Below are 20,003 nucleotides of genomic sequence, written 5' to 3'. Positions count from 1 at the left end.
AAGAATTTAGGAGAACATTCAACATTGGTGTAAACTTTTCTAAATGTATTCTTTGTGGCGTTGCTGGCTTTCTTTTCTGTGTGTGTGACAAACTGTAGGAAAAATTCTAGTAGTTGCTAGAAGTGCTGTTGTACAAAACCTGTGGAGGTCATCTGATCCAACCTCCTCCTCAAAGCAGGACTGTCACCATCACTGGATTATATCAGCCACAGCTGTGCCAAGTCTTAAAAGCCTCTAGAGATGGAGATTTATAGCCTCTCTGGATAACCTGAGTGTCATGGTGCCATTCTGGGAGAAAAAAATTCAATATGCGACCTGAATCTCCAAGCCACAGTTTGTTGCTCCATGTTATACTGCATGCTACCATTGAGAAGTGTTTGCTCAACTCTTTGCAACTCCCCTTCAAATTTTAGCTAGCAGCTGATTTGATTGCTTTTTAGTTTAGTCTAGCAGGGAAGAAGCCAGCCCCATCCCTCAGCACTCTTTGTAGGAGTACATTATAGACTGTTTTGATAGACCTTTGCTGGACTGAACGATGTCTTATTGCTCTTCTTGAACTGAAGGCCCCAAAGCTGAATGTGGTATTCAGTTTTCAACCACACCAAAGCTGAGTAGGGGGGAAATGATGACCTCCCAATAGTCTGGCAGCTCCATCAGCACTTGGTGGCACTTCCTGTACTTCAGTGAGCACACATGCCTTCATATTGTGGACTTCTGAGTTATTGAGCTCACTGTGGTTGTGGGCAAGGCTGGTATGCTGTGGTAGAGAAGTGATCCTGATGTCCTTGTGGGAGGTTTGTGCAGAGTATGGCAGTGCAGCCTGCAGGATGAGAATGATCACCAAGGATGTGCTGTGCTGCTGAAGCAGGGCTTAGCAGCTCTGAGAGGCAATCAGGGAGGGAGAGTTCCTACATGAAAGTGTATTCACTGTTGTACTTCACTCACCAGTTCACCGTGGGATATTGTTACAAGAATGAGAGTGAGTGGGAATGGGAATATCTGAAAGTTGCTTGCTTCTGAAAAACATTACTGGAAGCCAGTTAATCATCTGTTTTGCAGTAAGCAAGTTTTAATGGTGTCAATTAAACCATTGTTTTAAAGAAAGACGAATGAGAGTTGTTGATTTCACGTTAAGAGACAAGAGCCTCTAAGAGTAGAGAGTTATTAAGTAAATGGCCAGCATATGATTTGCTGGTGTCTTTTTCTGGGCAGCAAATATAAGTTGGATTATAAAGGGAACATAATAATTGTACTTAAAAAAAATTGTGTGTTTTTTTGGCCATGCACAAAAATGCTGAAGTAAAGCAGCTGTCAAGGCAAGTAGTGAGATGGCTTCTCATTTTGAGCAAGGCTGGTGAACCTGTTTTATAGAGTCGTGAAAGAACTCACCTTCTTTTTGAGTACTCTTTCAAATGGGAAATTTGCCAGTCGTGTTGGTGGTGCTTTTCTCATGCGTTTACGTTTTACTTGTGATCTGGTCCTTTGGAGGCTGGCTGATAGCAGTCACTACCGTGTAACCGTGTGGGCAGCAACAGAAACCGCAAAGTTAGGTGGAGTGATGAAGGTGTGTGTGTGTGTGTGTGTGTATATATTTTTTTGCATTGAAACAGAAAACTCAATCTATGTGTTGTAGAGTTGAGCAAGGGCTCTGACTGTAAGTGGGGCTTGGGGCAATAAAGGCTATGTGGGCTGAACAGAAAACTATATTTTGTAATTCAAGAGAAAAGTATAGGGTTTTGTGCTTTGAAAGTGGACAAGCTGATGTGCCTGTGCTAGCTCGAAATATGCCTGTGTGTTGCTGCCAATTCCAGAAGAATGTCTGTATTTTAAAAGGTGGTGTTCTTCTTTGGCATCCATGCCACAGCCTTGCTTTTTGTTTCCATCACTATAGCTAAATCAAGTACTACTGTTAAGCATGGCTCTCTGCTGAGTAGGGCCCTATGCAGAAGAGGTGGGGAATTTCCCATGAGGACACAGCTTCTGACTCCCCATTGGGAGCTTATTACAGCAATACATTAATAGCTTGTAATTATGAACCCTTTTGGGGTTTTAGTCACAATGTTGGAAGGCTGGATGGAGGTGTGAGCTCCTTTTGTCTGTAGTTTTAAAAGCCAAGGATGATCATGGCTGTGACCTCTTCGATCAAACCAAATGACTTGTAGGCTTGAGGCTGAGAGCATGAGAAGAATTTGCCAGTAATATGGCAGAACAACATGTACCTGCTTGAGGCAGTTCTAACTGAAGACTAATTATTGAATAACCATGCTAACTTAAAAATACTTGGGTATCCTTTTTCACATTGGCAAAACCACAGACCTGTTTTCTCTAATGACTAATGGATCTTTCTTTATCCTAGCATTTAGTTTTTTTTCTTTGCCAGGCTCTCAATAAGTTCTTTAAAACGGGACTAGTAGATGGGTGGAACTAAATTATTTGGACTAACTCTTTCGCTTAAGTCAAAAACCATTTTGCCTTCCAGAACAGTGTTTTTTCAAACTGCCCTTGCTGATTAGCATTCAACAAATACAGCTGAAAGTGTTGGTATCTATTTTTGCCTGAGCTTTCCATTTATCCATGCAGTTTTGGGACGTGCAAGAGTGGTGACTAGAATGGACCTGCCTGTTTCCATCGTTGTCTCTTCAGCGCCCTACAAATCCAGGTTTTGGAGATTCCAAGCAACTAGAAGTCCAGCTGAACTGTGAACATAGTATCTGGTTTTCTTATCACAAAAAACATTTTCTTGCTCTGTAGCCAGTTGTGCTTCAGAGGCTTCATCAAGAAAACTACCGGTAGCACAAGTTTCCATTAAGTGTCATTTTTCCTTGGGGATTTAGAAACTCGGCTCCTAATGCTCAGCTCAGTCTTTGCTGGCTTAGATGTGCTGATCTCTGACCTGGCTATCTGTGCCAACAGAAACATGCAAGTGCTGATGCAGATACGGTGAGAAAACCGTACTTCCGAATGCCCCTGGGATCTGCTTTTACTGGAATTTCAAAAGCAGACTTGGTGTGGTTCTGCCTGGGCTGGCAATGGGTCACCCATCTGTTTTTGTGTGTTTGCTGGGAATTCTTAGAGCAGGCAGGCCCTCTCCTGTAGTGGGAAAGCCACGGAGCTGAGGCCTGAGCTGGGTCTGGGCTTCAGTGGCCTCACTGCATAGGAGGCACTGGGTCCTCCTGGGTGATCTGCCATGAAAATCAGCCCTATTTTGGTACACTTCTTCCCTGTGTCCTCAGCACTGTTCAGTCACACTTGGGCCAGATTATTCTTGGAATCCTGTGTTTTATTTCACTTCTTAATGTCCTACCTCAAACTACTGTGCATTTTCGGAGTATTCAGTAGAGGGTATTTTGGGGGCTTAGGTTTGGGCTTCTTCTGTGCCCTTTATTGAAAGCTTTAGTTGAGTTTCATTTAATGATCCTCAGGAGGCTTTTCTGTGCTCAGTGAGTACCATGGTTCAGTTAATGGCTAAACAAAACATTCTTTAACCTGGTGTACTCAAATGCATCAGTACATTTGATACAAAACAGGTGACTGGTGAATGGAGCGTTGAGAAAATGTTGTGTATGGTTGGTTTAGCAAATCTGCACTGGGGTGACATTAATGGGTGCAAAGGGCCATTCCACTTCGGGATGTGTAGAGCTGCTTGGAACTGAAAGCTTATATGTTCTGTCTCTTAGTGAAAGCATTAGATATGGTGGCGAATCAGCAAAGGGCACAACTGGAGGAATTACTCGTCTGTGGAAAGCAGCAGCAACCACTTCAGGAAGAAATGCGGCAAGGACCTTGGTCAGAAGGAAATCCCTTCTCCGACTGTAACAACGTGGATTTCCCTCCTCACCTGATAGCCAAAGGACCTCTTGACACAACTCATGTTTTTCTGTGGTGGCTGTGGGGCAAAATACTTCTCTGTGTGGTAAAGGGAAGGACGTAGGAAGAGCTTGCTACTATTTCAGGGCACTGTGAGGGAAATGGCGTGCTTTATTTCCTTTCGAGACTTGTGTTTAAATTTGGAGTCCGTCTCCACCCTACCATCAGATTCGGGGGGAGAAGGAAGGCTTTTTCAGTTACCTTTATGAGTAATTGCGGGGTGTCTCATGTGAAGGTGTTTGATGCAATTGGTGTTGAGGATGTGTAGCCTGCTGTTAGCTTGGAGAAGTGTGTTGTTTTACTCATTTCCCTTTTTGTCACAGGGAATTTGGCTATTTCCCAAGTGACCGCCATTTTTCTTCACAATGAAACCTCTTCCTTTGTTCATGAAAGACTTCATCTTCCTCAAGTTTATATTCTTCATGCAATAGTCCTTTCCTCTGTTTCAGCTCCAGCTTCCTTCCCTGTGTATCACGGCATAATAAGTTTGGTCATTTTGTTCTGTCAACTGATGTCTGGTCAGAGATGTTTCCCATAGGTATAAACTTGTAATTCCCACTTGGTTAAAAAAAAATAAAAATCATTGAAGTGTAAATGATAACTGTCTTCACCAAGCTCAGTGTTCAACTAATTGAGTGTGAAGCTTACATTTGAAGGGCTTTATGTCGGTGCAAAACAGAACTGACCCACTGCTTATAAATGTATGGAACAAAAACAAAAAAAAATGTTACACTGGTGACTTGTTTGCAGAGATTCTTTGTTTGCTCATTGTAGAGTCTCCCTTTTCAAACGCTTAGGGCATGATGCTGATGGTCTGTAAAGTAGTCTGCCACTGCTCTAGAGGGAGGTGTCCCTGCCTATAGCAAGGGGGTTGAAACTATTTGATTTAAAGGTCCCTTCCAAACTATTCTATGATTCAATGATTTGATTTCCTTGGTCCAAAGTGAGAGAATCACAGCTTGTACATTGGATGGCTTCTAAGCTTGCTTCATTGATTATGTTGTGTTTTGTTTTGGAGGAGTCTTTGCTCTCACAGCAAGAGCATTTCTTCACCAGAAGGTGCTGTTCTCCCCTGCTTTTATGCAGCCACTTTAAAGCACTTCCTTCAAGCTCAAAGTTGGGGTTATTTTGCTGAAACACTTTCCAGAGGACACAAAGCCTGCATCAGTGTTTTATGTTTGTTACAAATTCCCTGGGTTGCCCTGGTCTCTGTGGTGGGGGCTTGCTGTACCAGCTGTGTCCTAGCAGCAGCAAAGGAGAAGAACATGCAGAGAACAAACTGCCACCTTCTTGGAAAAGTTGTGTATGCTTTACAGCATTGTAATAATTCTAAAGCATTTCCTTGGTATGATTAATGGTGTACCAGATAAAAATCTACCCTGACTAAACTGAGGGAGTGCCATTCTCAATGCATTCGTGACGTGCTACAAGTTTGCTATTGCATTTTTTTTTTCTTTTGTGAACATCATGAGACCGTTCCTTGCAAATTACCAGTTTGGGTGGAAACTGTTTCATCTTAGCAGCATTTACCACAGTGAGGAAATATGTGTCAGTTCTAAGCAAGCAGTTGGGAAACAGTAATGCTGGAGTAGGTGTTTTTAAAGTCCTGGGATTAGCGTGGTGGATCTCCTAAACATGACTGAGCATTCCTTTGTCTCTAATCTTGATTTCTCAATTTCTAGGCACAGCTGGAAGCCCAGAGAGCGACTCAAGATTTTCAGAGGGCAACTGAAGTGCTGCGTGCTGCAAAGGAGACTATTTCACTTGCTGAGCAGAGGCTGCTGGAGGATGACAAACGTCAGTTTGACTCTGCCTGGCAAGAGATGCTCAACCATGCTACGCAGAGGGTAATAGAAACACCAAGCAGTTTGTCCCATCACCTGTCTTTTCCACGTTCAGTTTTCTTCTTTGAGATATGATGCAAGTTTGTGAAATACCACATTTTTTGTATTGGTCCAGACATGACCTGTAGGAAACAAATCTGCAGAAAATGATGAAGCCTGAGGTTAGATGATTTGGGCCATGGGATGAACTGTAGCTCTCTAACTCTGCTCGTAGCTAGAGGAGTGTCTCTAGCTTAAAATAAATAAATAAAATCACCGTTTGTGTAATAGGGGTAAACAGCATCCTTGGGAATATCTGCATTTGAAGCTATACAAAAATAATTGCATTGGGAAAGCTTAATTGCATAGGGATGGCTTCCTGAGTGTGTGTGTTGTGGAAATTCTGACCATGGAGTACCAGGAACATGTTCCAATTTAGTGTAACCTGTTTTCAACATAACATTAGTTTCAGCATTTTTGCCTGGAGTGTATCTGCATAGAGAACTACTAAATGTGTGTTGCATTTTAAGCTTGCACACTTCTATTGTAAATTTACTTTCAAATTTAGACAGGATCTTACCTTCTCGGTAAGGTCTTTTTAAATCTACAGAAAAGATGCACTAATAGTGAAAGGCAGTATTTGTTTTAGCAGCTGACAGAATTTTCCTGTCGTTTGCCTTGTCTCTCTTTTTCCTATCTGTTAAAAATGCAGAAAGGTGGCTTTTTTTTTTTTTTTTTTAACATGAAAGAACCAAAAATCTAAGTTAAAAACCTTTGTTCTGTCAAAGTTCTCCTTGATATGTCAGAGAAGCTGAATTTGCTATTCCCAGTGTGGGGAGCGTGCTGTACAACGCTGGCATTGTCTTGCAGTCCTCAATGCAGTAGCTTTGTTCTGTTGCAGAAGCTTTTTGGTTATAAGAAAACCTCTATTTCAGACTGAATTCTGTAACCAGCTGCCAGACGATGAAACAGAGAACAAAAAGGACGTTGGCCATAGCAGGGAGAGATGGAGAAAAAACTCTCTATATACTAAAACATGAATTAAAAAACGCACAGAAATCCTCTGGGGTATAGTTGCTCTTACTGTCCCTGTCATTAAGTATTTGCAGATCTGGTAACCTCTGCTTTTCTGGAGTGAAACCTGACTTTGCAGTGCCAAGACACCATCAGCTGTCATTTTTTCCTTGGCTGTTATTCCTGTTTGATGTGAGCGAGGTCTGGAAATGCATACACTTTTTTGTTGTTGTTGTTCTTAGAGTAGATAGATGAGAAAGAAACAGAAGCTTCTAAGGACTTTCTTAGAGCTTTTCTGAGAAGTAGCTGAGATGTGATGGAGATTGAAAGCAACTGTGGATCACTTGCCTCCCTCTAGCAGGCGTGAGGGAAGAAATGCTAGGAATTTCCAGAGTTCAAATGGATTCCTCCCTTCCTTGGATATTCTTAAGGAATCCCTGTATCCTTCTGCAGCCCCTAATTGTTCTCAGACTGCCTGCAGCCAAGAGGAGTACATCTGAGATTTCCAGATGTGGTGACTTAGAGCAGAAGAGGACTTCTCACAGTGTTTGGAGCTGATGGTGTTTGCATGTATTGTCACTGAATGCACTGAATTCAGTCTGTATCGTCAGGAACAGACTGAAACTGTGACATCTCTGATGGTTGCAACTGAACAGTACATAGGAGCCTTGTGTTTATTTTGATGTAAAATCTCCTAGGCACAGATTGATTTGTATAGAGCAGCTGAGGACTTATGAGATGGAAAGTGTGTTACCCTACTCTTTCTGGTGCTGAAAATAGTCTGGGTAAACTCAGATCCCAGAAAGCATGTATCTTTGCCTTTCCAAGATGCATCACTTTTTTGAAAGAAGTACATGGAAGTTTGCCTTCTGATTTTCAGTAGCCCTTCTGGGGATCTTGAGGCTAGAGCCAGAGCCAACAAAGGTAAGGATTAAAAAAAAAAGGAAGTCTTAACTGAAAAGACCTGGCATTAGTTTGTTTGCAATACTGACTGAGGTTGTCTTCTTTAAGAACAGAGTGAATATGTTCTTCATTTCAGTGCATGCAATTAGTGAGGTTCTTGGGGTGAGGTACACAAAATAACTGGGGGGAGCCTGAGGAACAGAAAATACCATCATTCCCTACCAAGCTATGAAAGAAAAAGACGTTGGCAGATGAGATCTAATAGGACAAAGATTCTTCTTGGCTGTTGGTGTTCTTAACTCAGATCACGAACTGTTAATGACATTAGAAAATGCTAATGTTTACTAAGAGGTGAAGACTTAGGTTAAAAAAAGAATATATTCAGAATTCAGTGAATCATAGAATCATTATGGTTGGAAAAGGCCACTAAGATCACTGAGTGTATCCATCAACCCATCACTATGTTTCCATGTAGAAAATCGCTCCTGGAGAAGCTTTTTGCAATCTGGTTGCACTGTTCCTTTTTAGGTTTGCTTTTTTTTTTTTGCCTATACCTGTAAATTACATCTATTGGACAGAGCATAATCTTGTTCTGTGCCTTGTACAGCAATGAATTAAGTGCTGAAAAGCATCTCTGGGCCAAATGTCAGAAGTGAGTTACTAATTCATTTGTTTCTATATTGGTAGAAATGACAGGCAAGAGTAGTGTGCTTTTATTTGCTATTCTTAGGCAGCAGTAGCAGGCTGTATTGAATTAATCCAAAATTTGGAACAAATCTGAGCCCTAAAGCAAGCTGACAGACAGTGCAGAGAACATAAGGGTGTGGGGTAGGCAAGAGAACAAATCAGATGCATCTCTGTTTGCATAGACTTGTGTAGAAATGCATCCTGGTTGCTTTTGCACTTAACCTAATGGGTGCAGACAAAGACTTGGACTGCAGAGTACCTACCAGAAAATGTTTGCAGATCCTGGTTGAGAGGAAATGGAGCTGCATGGTGTAACTGCCTTTTGATTTCTTCATGGTTTGAAAAGATACTGTCACATTAAAAATAAGCTGTACTGGTATAATGGGATAATGTAAACTAGCCTTTTGTAGCCACTGAAGTAGAAAAATCATCTGTGTAAACTGATTAGAAATGCAAGTGTTACTGAAGATCTTCCTCTCCTGGATGGGTCAGGAGCACAGCATGTGGAAGATGTGTCTATTTGTGGAGCAGACTACCAGCATGGGTAGGTACAGGGAGTAAAGGGTGTCAGTCAGTATTTTTTTTTTTTTTGCACCTTGCATTTTGAGCTAGGTTTCCAAAAGAAGCAAAGGGTGCCTGCTGTTTAAATAGGAGCAAGATGCCAACTTGCCTGGGAAGATGCAGCTATAATCCCTTCAATGTCTGTGCTTGAGATGTGTGCTGTGCATAGAGCTGCACAAGGCTGTGAAACGATCCTGCAAGTCAGACAGCTTCTTTACTCCCTTCAGTCCTCAACCTGGTGTATGTTTTTGGGTAAATTCCTGTGTTGTTGTTTTTTCTACAAGTCAATTTCTCAAAAGATCTGGGATGGATATAGAGGTGCTTAGGCTGGGATGTCAGTTTTAGCTGTTTAGAACCTTACTTTGTACTCTGAGTTAGTTGCCTAACCTTCCACTGAACTTCCACTTGTCCGATCAGCATGTTGATGGTGTCTTGAGAACAATTCACATGACCAAATGAGGCTGTTTGCTGCAAAACGAATTCTCTGTTGGTTACACTTGCCTTGTGTGTAGGCAGGTTTGATCATAAAATCACAGAATGGTGGGCGTTGGAAGGGTCCTGCCATGGGCAGGGATTGTTAGACATCAACTTAACAGTGTTTTAGTCAATTTCAGTTTGTCTTTAAAATTTGGAGAAAATGTTTTGGATATAGAAGTCTTCCCTGTCTGTTGGTACCTGGAATTATGATGCTGTATTGGTGGCATGGGGCTACAGGAGGGCCAGTGAAAGGAGGGATGAGGGGCAGAGATCTTTGCACTTAAAATTCTGTAGGAAATCACCCTTGTATATAAATGTGTCCAAAAGAAAAGTGCTGACAGAATGTTACCTGAAATTTGAGACAAATTGGAGCAAAAAGGAAGATCCTGTGTGAGAAATTGCTATTTTCTAGTTGCCAGTGCAATTTGCAGTCTTTAAAAGACTCTGCTTTTACAGTTTTTACTGAGGTATGTTCAGTTCAAAAATTCTGGCAGGGAGAAGACATGTTTTGGCTCTTGATCATGAGACATCTTTTTAAAAAGGAAAGGGTGAGGGGGAAGCAAGGAGGGAGAAGGCATGCTCCCTCTTGCTTTAATTTGGCTTGCAAAGCTCCCTTTGATATTACACCGTGAAGTACCATCTGTTGGTGTAAAATGCGTGGGTACTTTCATGATGTGGAGAGAAGAGAGGCTTCCTTGGAGGAAAAAAGGGGGAAGAAAGCTATGAAATAAACAACAGGAATACTCACAACCATCTCTGTCCAATCTCTCGATCCCTTCACTGTGGAAGTTAAATTCAGTATTTATATTCTTCTCTCTACTATCTTTATCCCTTGTGTTGTTGATTCTGTCCTGGTTTGCTGGTGTTGCATTGTCTGTCTTATTTCTTTTATTTCTATTTCTTCTTCTAGAGAGTCACCCATTTAATTTTAGAGAAAGAAACAGATGTCCAGAGTAATTCTCTGGCTCAGATGATCAGGTTTGCTAAATTTCACTGATAAATGTTTCTTTTGCTGTTGCTATTGCTGAAATTTTCCTGAAGTCCATCTTTGACTTCAGCTCATGAAGATTTCCTGGCTGAAAGGGACAAAGCCACTTGTGCAGACCTATATGCCAAACATATATTTTGTACTGACCTTCCTTTCCCTGGCATCTGCATTGGAAACAGAGGGTAGATGAGGAAAGAGGAATTGATTGATACCTGTGTAGGTATTCTTTGGTTTTGTTTTAAACAGTTGCATCTTGCTGTCTGGGCTACCTGGGAGGATGACTCCTGCTTGGGGTGGCCATCTAGTGATGAATCATAGAATATTCCAAGTTGGAAGGGACACATAAGGATCGTGAGGTCCAACTCCTGGCTGCACACACGGCCACTTAAAGCATCTGAATCTGTGAGCGTGCTGGAAGTTCATTGGCTCTGTGTGTGTTTATGTAAGAGTGCTTCCCCTCTTCCTAGTATGAATGGCAGCTAGGATGCTGAGAGGAGAGAGGTGTCAAGAGAAGTCTCAGTTGTCATCCTCACTTTTGTCACTGGCTTTTTGTAAGTGAACTCTTGCATCTGTGATGGCCTTGGCAAGGTTTGTTGGTAGAAGCACTGTGTCTTACATTAGAAAGAAGCTTATTCAGACAGTGTGACCAAAAGCTTGTTTGATTCAATGAAGAATACTTTTTTTTTTCCCCCAAAGATATTACTGGGTCTAATAAAAGATGCTTTCCCCCCACGCAAACTTTATCTGTCCTCTACTAAGACCTTTTTAAAAGCTGAAGGTTTTCACTGGCTTGCCTTGCATAGAAACTCCACGATGTAAAGTGAACTGCGTGGTCTGCAGCTCTGTTTCTATCCACGTGTCCTGGCAGGCAGGCTCTATGTTTAGGGGCTGTTTGTCTTCTGTGAAGAAGCAGATGATCTTTTTGTTTCTTCTTGTCTGGGAGAAAGGTTTAGATACATCCTGACAGCAGGCAGCTCTGCGTGGTGATAGTGATGTGGAACAGCCTTCCAGGTACTGCAGAACCACGGCCGTGTCCTCAGCCTGGCAAACTCATCTTGGGCTGTACTCCCTCAAGCAGAACACAGCATGGTTGTGTGCCCGTTGAAGAACCACACAGCAGGGGGAGAAGCTTGCCTCCCATTGCTGATTTCCCAGGGGGATGAAGTATACAACTTTTTTCCTTTCCAAAAAGGGTAACAAATGTGGGTGTAGATATCTGGCTTCACATTCTGTATTTTGTCACATAGTTTTTGAGGTGTTTACAGTCTGTCATCCCCAAATCTGTCTTGCAGGATGAAGCATTTTTATGATGTTGGATATCAGATGTGCAAAGTCAACAAGAAAGAGAACACCTAACCTGTTAGAAGACCCTGGTACTGATAGTGCTGAAATGGTTGATTCCATGCTAATTTCACCCCAAGAATAGATGGCAAGGATTGGCATTTAATTAAAAATCAGATTTCAGCTGCTCTATTATTTTGTAGCTTCCAGCATTTTTAAATTGCAGTTGCCTTGCTGCACTACAAAGGAGCAAACCAGGTTCTGTGCAGTCTTTGGAGGCTTCGTTTTAATTCACAACAATTCCATGCTAAAACCAGCCTGGCTGACATATTACACCACGGAAAGTCTTTGCATCAGCATTGCTTTCTGAGACTTCAAGATGAGAGAATGTAGCTTGTTTTTGGGATGCAGGGGACAGTCTGCCATCAATTTGATTTATTTCTTATTTTTTAACTTCAAATGTGGATGTCTAATTCAAATGTGAAGCAGTTGAAGGTTGGTAGAGTATATTAATCAGAGGAGCCTTTGGAAACTTCATTCTTTTAGTTCACTTTTGTGTAATAACAAGTAGTGAATGCAGGGGAGCAGCTGTGGCCCCCAGTTGTGGCAGCAGGACATTCCAGCAGATGCAGTGCAGCTTTGGCCCACAGCAGTTTCACACTTGAATTTAGGTATCAGAAAGGACTGTGAACAGTTTTTCTGAGCGAAGTGGCATATCTTGCAAGCAAAAGCTGACTGTGCTCTTTTTCCCTGGTTAGTTTATTGCTGGTGCTTTATAGAACTGAGAGATTTGGTGGTAGGTTATTCAATCTAAAGATACCTTGTTGTTTTTTCATTTTATTTATTTTTTTACCTCTCTGTGTATGTGAGAGCACAGACAATGATGCTGGTGGTGGAAGCCAGCTAGAGGAAATGTGCTTGAAGTGTTTTCACAGCTGAAATACTGAAAAACTCACTTCTTGGGGAAAATAAATCTTGCCTTCCTTCTTTTTTCTGTGAATACTTGCATGGTTGAAGGAAGGGATGCCTGAAAACTGCCTGATTTCTGCTTACTGTATGACAACGGAGAGGTGTCACCGCTTCTATTCCTTTAAACAAATCAATTCTGTTTCTTGCTAGATCCTTTCTGCCAGTGCATTAAAGAAAACAGATTTTCTGATGCCTCATGCAGCTCAAATCTGCAAAATGAAAGTACCCTGGGCAGAATTATTGGGGAAATATGACTGTAGGATGTCAGGAGGGCAGCTGATGGGACTGCTGTGCTTTCGGCATCTGCCTGTCCTGGTTAGGGGCTGATCATCAGCATATCACTGCCCACCGGCATTATAGGGCACCAGTTCATGGCCCAAACCTTTTTGGATGTTGAAGTCATGACTTGAGGCTGGCCAGCTCTTTTTAGAGGAAAGGCAGCTTCCTATCCTCCTGCAAAGCAGGCTGCCTGGTAAGATGGGGGAGTCACTGCCCCTGTGGGTGCTCCAGAAGAGGGTAGATAGGGCACTGAGTAGCGTGGTTTAGTGGTATGGTGGTGATGGTTGGTGGTTGGACTAGTGGATCTCAGTGATCTTTCCAGCCTTCATGGATTCTGTGACAAAGACTGTCTCATTGGGTGGATTGCTTTCTGGTGGCTGGTGCTGCAGGTAGAGGGGCAGGCTGAACTGCGTGCAGTCCTCTTATCCCTCTGGTTGGTTTTCATCCCTCTCCTAATTTGAGAAATTATCGATATACTGGTAATAAAAATGGTAAGAAATGGATGCTTGGGTCTTGCCCCTCAATCTGTATTTTCCTTCTCACAGGTCATGGAGGCAGAACAAACCAAAACGAGAAGTGAGTTGGTTCACAAGGAGACGGCAGCCAAATACAACGCTGCCATGGGAAGGATGAAGCAGCTGGAGAAGAAGTTGAAAAGAGCCATCAATAAATCCAAGTAGGTTTCATAATTGGAGCTGAGTGTAATGGTCGAGTTTCTTTGTAGGACATAGGATTGTGTGGGATTTTGGAAACTTATGAAAAGACGTTGTCCTTTATAGCACAGATTGTACTAGGAAAGGTTCCTGGGCATACTCTTAGTTGTGTTTTCAGTGCACTGAAACCTTTCACGATGTGCGACTTGAGAACCAGGCATATGGGATTTCACAGGGATGCTGCCTACAGAGCTGCAGAGCTCTGTGTGTGTGGTGGTTTTGCAGCTTAGGATTTTTTTTTTTTTTTTGCCATTTAATTCTTACATTTAGTTAGGAAGACTACAAAGCAAGTGACAGAACCCTGAAAGGTGTGAGACTGCAGTGGGGCAGCATGCTGTACATCAGACTTGTTTACTTCCTAACACTGCTAAAGCAAAGCTGTGCGAGAGCTGTTCTTGGGGGAAGAAATGCTTTGGGGAGCATGGCTGAGCAGCATCGCTGATAAGTGTATGTGCATTTGATGAGCAGTTTTGCTCTGTTGCAGAGAAATAGAGCAGCTGTTCCTCAGAACCTATTTAAAATTTTGGCCCTGTTTACAACCAATTCTTAATCCTCTTCCTATTCACAGCCTTTCCTTGTATTTCCAGACTGTAGCTTGTCTAAACAATCTGCTTGCTGTGTTTAGCTTTTAATCCCACCATCTAAAAATGATTTTATCGGGAAATTGGTCAACTGAAAGCCTGTTTTGATTGGCGTTTGCTCAGTTTGGGAAAGGTTTAGCACTTCTCAAGGAAGATGCAGGCATGTTTGCTAAAACAGCATAGCAGCGTGGCTTCCTAGAATGAGCTGTGTGCTGTTTGTCTGGCACTGCTCAGGGCCTGAGCAAAAACATCATCAGATTGCTGAATTATAGATTCATAGGATCATAGAATCCTTAGAGTTGGGATATGGGCCTCTGAAGGCCATCTAGTCCAACTCCCTTGCCGTGAACAGGGACACCACAGCTACATCAGGGTGCCCAGGGCCTGATCCAGCCACATCTCGAAAGTCTCCAGGGACGGGGCATCGAGCACATCTCTGGGCAACCTGTTCCAGTGCCTCACCGCCCTCACTGTGAAAGAGTTTTTCCTTATATCTAATCTAAATCTTTGAGCTTGTGTTGTAACTAGCATGCAGCTGCTTTGCAGAAGGGAGCCGGTAACAGCAGGGTGCTCTGCCCCTTCCCTGGCTGCTGCTGGAGGTTGGCTGTAACTCTGGGGCACTGCAGGACCACGTTGTCCAGTCTCCTTCCCTCAGCCCCCCAGGTTGGCACATGTGTTGGAAATGTTGTTGCTTTCCATGCAAACAGTGATTTGTGTCTGCTGAGTGCTTCAGGCCGGATTAAGATGCTTAAAGCATTACTGTTCTAAAGTAAGACCGGGACGGCCCAAAGGAAAGTCATTTGGATGGTTTGCCTTGTAAGACTGACAAGTGGATGATTACAGGATTGTTTTGCTTTGGTTTTGCTTTTGATTTTGTTTCTGAGTCCTTGCTTGCAAGCTAGAGATGTACCTATGGCTGCTTGTTCTTAACATATGCCTGATCTCATGGCTCAGTGCCACTGAGCTGCAGGATAATGGACTCGCCTGTGTTAGCAAGCTTTTGGAAGTCCCTTTCTGCTCTGGTGACTTGGGCAGAGTGCCTTCTCTCTTCTGTCGTCTGCTTAGAAAGCTTTGAGCAACTCTGCAATGCCAGGTGTGCTAATTGCTGCTACGAAAGAGATCTTTCCCCCAGGCATATGGAAGCTGGTGAGAGCTCAGGATACAAGCCTGGTTTTCCTTCCCAGTTGGATTAAAAGTAGGAGCTGTGAAGTATCCTAACCACAGAGAAATGGGAATTGGTCACTTTGTGACTGTGAATAGAACTCAACCCATAGAACCATACAGGATAGGAAAGCAATAGATTCACACAGTTGTACTCTGGTGCATGGTCCGAAATGCAGCTGCAGAAGGACTTGAAGCAGGGGAAGCTGCTCTTGGCTTCTGGGTGCTGAGAGGGTGCCAGTGCAGTAGGCTGGACATTGTTTCAATGTCTTGCAGAATGTAGGCCTGAGGGAATTGTATCATCAACTCCAACAACTGGAATGTTGCAATTTGTATTTAGGTCAAAAGGCCCAGGAGAAATAAATGGGTTATAGGAGGAAAAAGAGAAGTGGAGAGCACCTGTAGGTGTTCTGTCATCTAGATAGAGGTCCCTCAGGATTATGCTGAAACACAAAGTAGCTCTGTTAATTCTGTAAAGAGAGCAACTCCCACTCCAGTTCTCTGCATTTAGTCCTGATGGTTGTAAACAGTTGTTCTTTGTTTTTCCACAGACCTTATTTTGAACTCAAGGCAAAGTACTATGTCCAACTGGAGGTAAGTGCAGAGTTCACACTGCCTTGAGACTCTTTACTGCTTGTGGTAAATATTGAAATTATGTGGAATGTGCTATCAGACTAACTGTTTACAAAGCCAATTTTGTACCAAACCTCTTATTGTGAACAGTTTGTTGAGCAGACTTTAAAGATAAAAGATGAAGAGGCCTTGTTTCCTTGTGAGCAGTAAGTTCAAACCTGTTTGAACCCTGCTCCTAGTTTTGAGGACCAAACTAATAGTTTGTCTGTCTGTGCTTCTTGTAGTCTGAAGTTTCTGGATTTCCCCCCCCACATTTTCTGCATCAGGCTGCTTTTAGTACTGAAACTCAGATTTGAATTTCGATTTTGGGAGAATGGGGCTGTCATGCAGCTGGATATGCTGCCAGAGCTTTTTTTGGCATCTCTGTGCTGCAGTGGTGTGTAGCTGTGCTTTGGTGTGGTTGGGCACACTAGCCCAGATCTGGGCACAGTAGTTGTGCATGGGATGGTTGATCCCAATGCAGCCCTAAGTCTTGGAGCTGCGAAAGATGAAAATTCAAATGCAAAGATCAGTGTGGGTTACCTCATACAATTTCTATTTGAGGCAGTTGCGCTGCGCATGGCCTGTGCTCAGGTACAATAGGGGAAGGAAATGGGGAGCTGGGTGCTCCTGAGCTCAGTACAGAGGCTGGTGCTGGAGGGTGTGGGGTAGGGTTTGGTGTTTTGTGCCATCAGCCATGGCTGCAGTGGGGTGACAGCTCAGCAGGGCCTGCCAGGGGGGCACACCATGAACTGCATGCTGTGTGTCTGTGTTGTTTATAGTGAAAGCACCTCTAACGTCTGTCTTTCTTGTTAGCAACTGAAGAAAACAGTGGACGACCTGCAGGCAAAACTCTCCCTGGCGAAGGGAGAGTATAAGACTGCCTTGAAAAACCTGGAGATGATCTCAGATGAGATTCATGAGAGGAGGCGATCCACTGCCATGGGGCCCCGGGGATGCGGTGTGGGTGCTGAAGGGAGCAACACCTCTGTGGAAGACCTGTCTGCCAGCAAACCAGAGTTGGACGCTGTCTCAAGTGAGTGCAGAGCTTTCCTTTGCCTGAGAGTATCCTGTGGGCTGCAGACTAGAGAGGAAATACTGAGATGAAGATAATCCGTGTATTGTGCAGCGTGAAGTTCAGTGGCTGTTGTGGGACTGGTTAGCTTGTTATGTTTCTGGTGATTGCAGGAGTTTATTATATCCATCAATATATCCTCAAGGGGAGGGGATATGGGTTAAAATGCATCAGCTGTTACCTCCTATTCTTTGTATAGTGCTATATGGTGGGGGGCGGAGGGGGAAAAGTGTTGCAATGTGGGGAGCTTGCACCGAGGCCCTTTTCAGTCTTTGGAGTTTGATAAAACAATATCAGCCTGGAGTGTTATGTCCCCAGACATGATGCTGCTGTGGTATGGAAGCCCAGATGGCAATAAATAAGCTGTAGTTAAAGCTATGCTGGCTGTAGCTTCACTGCTGTCAGTGCTGCTTGCCAAGGAGAGGAATCCTTTAATGGGAATCATCTCTGTTGCCCAGCTCTACTTGCTTTTACGTTCTGCAGTTACCTGTTTTGGTTCCTATGTACTGACAAAACACAGCAGGTCGAAAGAAAGGCCCACTTTGCAGTCTCAGATTTTACCTCAAAAAGCAAACCAACAAAATCCAAATCAACACAAACTCTGAGCATGAAGTGCCCTGGAGGGGGTTTTAAAACTTAGGTAACTGTTATCAATTTTGAGCTTTTGAATTTTTTTTCTAACTGAATGAATACAGACCCATGATCTGAAAATGCTGCAGAAGGAAGCTGAACATCTCTGAAATAACCACACTGACAGCTGCTTCCATTTGCACCCTTCGTGTCCGAGTGGTGCATTGGAGCCCCTGGCTGCTGGGCTGGCAGCAGAACCACTTTGAAGCCTTTCCTTTGAGTTATTTTGTTAGTGCTGCTGCTTTGCCTCTGCTGCTCTTTCATGTTGATTCTGAGCCACTCTGACAGCAGCAGGAATGGTGAGGAGGCAGAACTGCAAATGACCTCAGATCTTTGTAAATGTTTTGCTGTTCAGGGGGCTTCTTCGAACTGTTGTGATGCTGGCCCACAGGAAACCTTTTGAGCCCTGTGGGACTTGAGTGCAGAAGGTATTTGGGACACAGGTCCCATCCTGTAAATGTGTTCATTTTTAGCCAGATCTACTCTCTGTGTTTAGCACAAAATTGAACTGCCATTAATGAAAAGCTGTTGGCAACAGCTTAATCTGGAGTTGGTTTGCTGAGTTAGAATTCAGGCAGGAGCAACCATGAGCAGGGAGAGCAGTGTGTGAGTAAAATGTCAGTGATCCATGCAGAGAGAAGTCTTGGGAGTTCTGTTGGACTGTAACCGCATTAATGGGAAGAGAATGCGGAGGCAGTCTGCCCCTAAAGCTGTCTGCTGTCTAATTAGTATCTTAAATGTTCACAAGCCTGTGTGGGTGTCAGGATGCTGCTGGCCAAGACTGGTGCAGTGGAGCAGGCCCTGCTCTAAGCTATGTGCAGAAGATCCAAAGCAGACAAGGTCAGCAGAGAATGGTAAAAATCCGTAAGGAGCAGGGTGTTGCTGGCAGGTGTGCTGCTTCTCAGAGGTTTTCTCTGGAAACGGGGCTGATCCTTGTGTGAAATGCTGGGTAAAGTTTTGGGGGGGACAGATGATGAGAAACCACAGCCTGTGAGTTAGCAGTGTGTGTACGGACAAGAGGTGCAAAACTGAGAAACTACAGTTGCCCGGAAAGGCGACGATGGGGTAGGTTTGCTAATGAGAACGTATCTTTAAACACTGTAGTGGCTTCTGAAGCGTTCGAGGATGACAACGGCAGCAGCTTTGTGTCCGAGGAAGACTCAGAAACTCAGTCAGTGTCCAGCTTCAGCTCTGGGCCTACAAGCCCCAGCGAGGTGCCCGCTGCATTTCCCCCTGCGACGCGCCCTGGCACCCTGGATCTGCCCAGCCCTGTGTCCCTCTCTGAGTTTGGAGCCATCTTCCCCGTCCTTGGCCCCCGAAGTGAATGCAGCGGGGCTTCGTCTCCTGAATGTGAAGCTGAAAGAGGTGTGTGCAGCTGGATACACCCTGGGCCAATGCTGTTAAGTTTTATAAAAGGGAGCAGGAAAACCCTCTCAGCTCCCCTAGGTGTGTCACAGGCTCGCTGAGCTGCTGCTGCTTTCTTGGGGAAGGCAGTCTGTGAAGGGCCCACAGCTGCCTATGACATCTTACGTGCTTTCACTGCTCTGCTGGCTGTGCAGCTTGCCTGGTTTGGTCTCAGTGCAGCAGTGGGGTTTGAGGTTCCTCAGCAGTTGGTGGGATTCTGATATTACACTTAATTTAAGGAAAATCTGAGTTTATTTTTTAGTTGCTGTCCTGCTTTTCAGGAAAAAAAAATGTGCCAAAAGAAATCTCTGCCAGCCCTTGCTGACAAATTCAGACAGGAGAATTACCACTGTTCTTGTGTGCTGCAGCCTAAATCTGTTATGCTGTAAGATACTGATGCAGCACACAAGATGAGAACAGCTGGGAAGGCCAACTTTGCTTTAGTTAAAGCATCTTGCTCCTGCTTGTGTATTTTGTGCGCTTTGGCAGAGGAAGTTTCAGAGGCATTCACTTGAACCATGAGCTACATAATGATTTCTGGGTTTAACATCGAGTTTTGTCTTTTCTTTGCAGGGGATAGGGCGGAAGGGGCTGAGAACAAGGCAAGTGACAGAGTGAACAAGAACAGGAGCAGCAACAGGAGCGGCTCCAGCGAGGGGCTGGCTTTGGATAACCGGATGAAGCAGCTCTCCCTTCAGTGCATGAGAATCAAAGAGGGAATATGTGCGGGCAGAAAGGCTGCCCAGATTGGCTGAGTCCTCCCTGTGCCCGTCCTAATTAATAGGAATATAAATATTTATACATGAACTTCTAAGTGTTTGAAGAACATTGTGCCAATAATATATGCCAAATCTTACGCGTTTACTCTGAGAATTTAAAACTGCACTAAGAAGTCTAATTGTTGTCGAGGGCTGAAGTTTTTATTCAGTAAACCCTTTGTAGGTCAGACAAGTTATCAGCTGGTAAGCTGTGCTCCCG

At 43.7% G+C, this 20,003-nt stretch overlaps 1 protein-coding gene across 1 annotated transcript in view; it reads left to right on the top strand.

Annotated features, from left to right (window-relative positions):
• Window positions 1–19,780, top strand: part of SH3BP5 (SH3 domain binding protein 5) — a gene marked incomplete at both ends in the record, with an annotated part of 40,620 nt that extends 20,840 nt beyond the window's left edge. The window contains 6 exons of the mRNA XM_079538297.1: window positions 5,550–5,714; window positions 13,395–13,525; window positions 15,856–15,898; window positions 16,733–16,952; window positions 18,726–18,986; window positions 19,599–19,780. Of these exons, the coding sequence (XP_079394423.1) occupies window positions 5,550–5,714; window positions 13,395–13,525; window positions 15,856–15,898; window positions 16,733–16,952; window positions 18,726–18,986; window positions 19,599–19,780 (1,002 nt within the window). The remainder of the gene's footprint in view (window positions 1–5,549; window positions 5,715–13,394; window positions 13,526–15,855; window positions 15,899–16,732; window positions 16,953–18,725; window positions 18,987–19,598) is intronic.
• Between the last annotated feature and the right edge of the window lie 223 nt (window positions 19,781–20,003).

The sequence above is a fragment of the Tetrao urogallus genome (genome assembly GCF_951394365.1).
Source record: "Tetrao urogallus genome assembly, chromosome: 7".
Lineage (NCBI taxonomy): Eukaryota > Metazoa > Chordata > Aves > Galliformes > Phasianidae > Tetrao > Tetrao urogallus.
Note: the sequence above shows the minus strand (reverse complement) of the source record. Positions and strands in the feature narration are given on the sequence as shown.